This window comes from Salmo salar, chromosome 16, assembly GCF_965601325.2.
Source record: "Salmo salar chromosome 16, fSalSal1, whole genome shotgun sequence".
Classification (NCBI taxonomy): domain Eukaryota; kingdom Metazoa; phylum Chordata; class Actinopteri; order Salmoniformes; family Salmonidae; genus Salmo; species Salmo salar.
This window is the reverse complement of record NC_138306.1, coordinates 57,635,001-57,637,500: the sequence shown is the minus strand read 5'-3', so window position 1 is coordinate 57,637,500 and position 2,500 is coordinate 57,635,001. Positions and strand designations below refer to the sequence as shown.

Below are 2,500 nucleotides of genomic sequence, written 5' to 3'. Positions count from 1 at the left end.
GATGGTTAATTACTGGATCACAGACAACAAGAGGAAGATGGTTAAATACTGGATCACAGACAACAAGAGGAAGATGGTTAATTACTGGATCACAGACAACAAGAGGAAGATGGTTAATTACTGGATCACAGACAACAAGAGGAAGATGGTTAATTACCGGATCACAGACAACAAGAGGAAGATGGTTAATTACCGGATCACAGACAACAAGAGGAAGATGATTAAATACTGGATCAACCAAGTACGCACGCACGCTCAAACATCTATCCTGTCAGCTTCCCTGCCACATCTATCCTAGAGCGGCTATCCCGGAGTGGGGAGACGACATACAGTACATGCATATTTATTACTAACAAATATCATCATCTACTTGAGGAAGGTCCCTCACCGGGATCTCTCCCCAGCAGTAGTTATTTTAGGAAGTGTAACATTCTGCCCGGCGACACTACGCACTAAGCACTTAACAGCCGCCAGTTGCACTTTTGAGATAATAACATGGGCTGTTTAAGATCGGACATTCCTCCAGGCGTTATGACCTGTGACCTCCCCCTCCCCCCAGAACACTCAAAAGAAGAAGACAGACGATGTCATAATTCTACAGATTCTTCAGGGAGGAGCTACACGGAGTGTTCCGTTCACCCAGTTCAATGTAACATCGATAGGTTTAGGCTACTACATGATGCTAGAATGTTCCCTGTACTCATCATGAGGTTACTACAACCTAGCCTACGAATGAAAGTTTACAACGTCGGTCGAGTGAATTTTGAGTAATCAAGGTGACAGACAGTGACACATGGAGAGGCAGTGACACATTCAATACCGCCTTGCACAATCTTGCCTGCATCAGCTGTCTTGTGACCAGGCCAAAAAAATAAACTTTCCAAGCCAAACCTTCATATCATAACTGCTAACCGCTAGACATAACCTAGATCGTTTGTCAGTGATAGTCTCCATAGCTACTAGAACTAACGTGTTAGTAAACCCTCTACAATCCTGCAGTACAGTGTAGTCAGCAGCAAGCAGTTTAGCAGTGACACCGACAGGCCCCGGTGGCAATACATTAATAAAACTAAAAGCGTACCTTGACTTGGAAGAGTTACCAGTGTTGGATAGCCATAGCCAGCTAGCTAACATAGCATCCCTCTCTGTTTGACCTGGGTGTTTAACTACACTCAACTAGCTAGCTGCATTTCACACCAGCTAAGTAAGTGAAAGTGAAAAAATATACACTATGATAGCTAGTTCTCTCTCTCTCCCTCTCTCTTGCTTCTTCTTAATTTTGGAAGAAATTACATTTTCTAAATTGTTTAACTATTATCTTTCTCTCTCTTTCAGTCATCTACTCACCATATTTTATGCACTGCAGTGCTAGCTAGCTGTCGCTTACACTTTCAGTACTAGATACATTCTCTGATCCTATGAATGGGTTAACAACATGTCAGTTCATTCAACAAGAGCTCTGATAGGTTGGAGGATGTCCTTTGGAAGTTGTCATAATTACCTTGGAAGTCTATAGAAGGGGGTGAGAACCATGAGCCTCCTAGGTTTTGTATTGAAGTCAATTTACCCAGAGGAGGACGGAAGCTAGCTGTCCTCCGGCTACACCATGGTGCTACCCTACAGAGTGCTGTTGAGGCTCCTGTAGTGTGTTTTAATAAATTATTTGATGACGTGAATATATTTTGTATAGTTTTATCTAAAAAAGATAACTTTTATAATGTTTCAATATTAATTAAACATTTCAGAAATTCACTGAGGAGGATGGTTCTCCCCTTCCACCTCTGAGGAGCCTCCACTGCCATAGTCCCTACATAGTAGACAACTTTTGACCAGAGCCCTATGTAGAGTCCTAATTAGAGCCATAATTAGAGCCCTAAGTAGAGCACCAAGTGGAGCCCTAAGTAGAGCACTAAGAGCCCAAGTAGAGTCCTAATTAGAGTCTTAAGTAGAGCCCTAATTAGAGCCCAAGTAGAGCCCAAGTAGAGCCCTAATTAGAGCCCAAGTAGAGTCCTGATTAGGACCCTAATTAGAGCCCAGGTAGAGTCCTGATTAGGGCCCTAATTAGAGCCCTGAGTAAAGCCCTAAGAAGAGCACTAGGTAGAGCACCAAGTGGAGCCCTAAGTAGAGTCCTAATTAGAGCACCAAGAAGAGCCCTGAGAAGAGCATTATAGGGTACCATTTGGGACCCAGACTTAGTGTTTGACTTGTGACCCCGGGCCCTAGAGCTCACCTTTCCCCCGGATGGGTTGCTCCACTGGGCCATCAGTGTTGATGGAGGGGACGGACCTGGCAGGGTGGAGGTCCTGCTGCTCGGTGCTGATGGATGGGATGGACCTGGCTGGACGGAGGTAATGTTGCTCGGTGCTGATGGAGTGGACGGACCTGGCTGGACAGAGGTCCTGCTGCTCGGTGCTGATAGAGGGGATGGACCTGGCTGGATGGAGGTAATGTTGCTCGGTGCTGATAGAGGGGACGGACCTGGCTGGACGGAGGTAATGTT

General features: G+C 45.2%; 1 protein-coding gene across 1 annotated transcript in view; it reads right to left on the bottom strand.

The window, feature by feature from the left end:
- Positions 1 to 2,500, bottom strand: part of LOC106591579 (angiomotin-like 2a) — a 15,535-nt gene that overhangs the window by 1,764 nt on the left and 11,271 nt on the right. The window contains exon 8 of the mRNA XM_014182794.3: positions 2,231 to 2,500. This exon is cut by the window's right edge and continues 140 nt beyond it. Within this exon, the coding sequence (XP_014038269.3) occupies positions 2,231 to 2,500 (270 nt within the window). The remainder of the gene's footprint in view (positions 1 to 2,230) is intronic.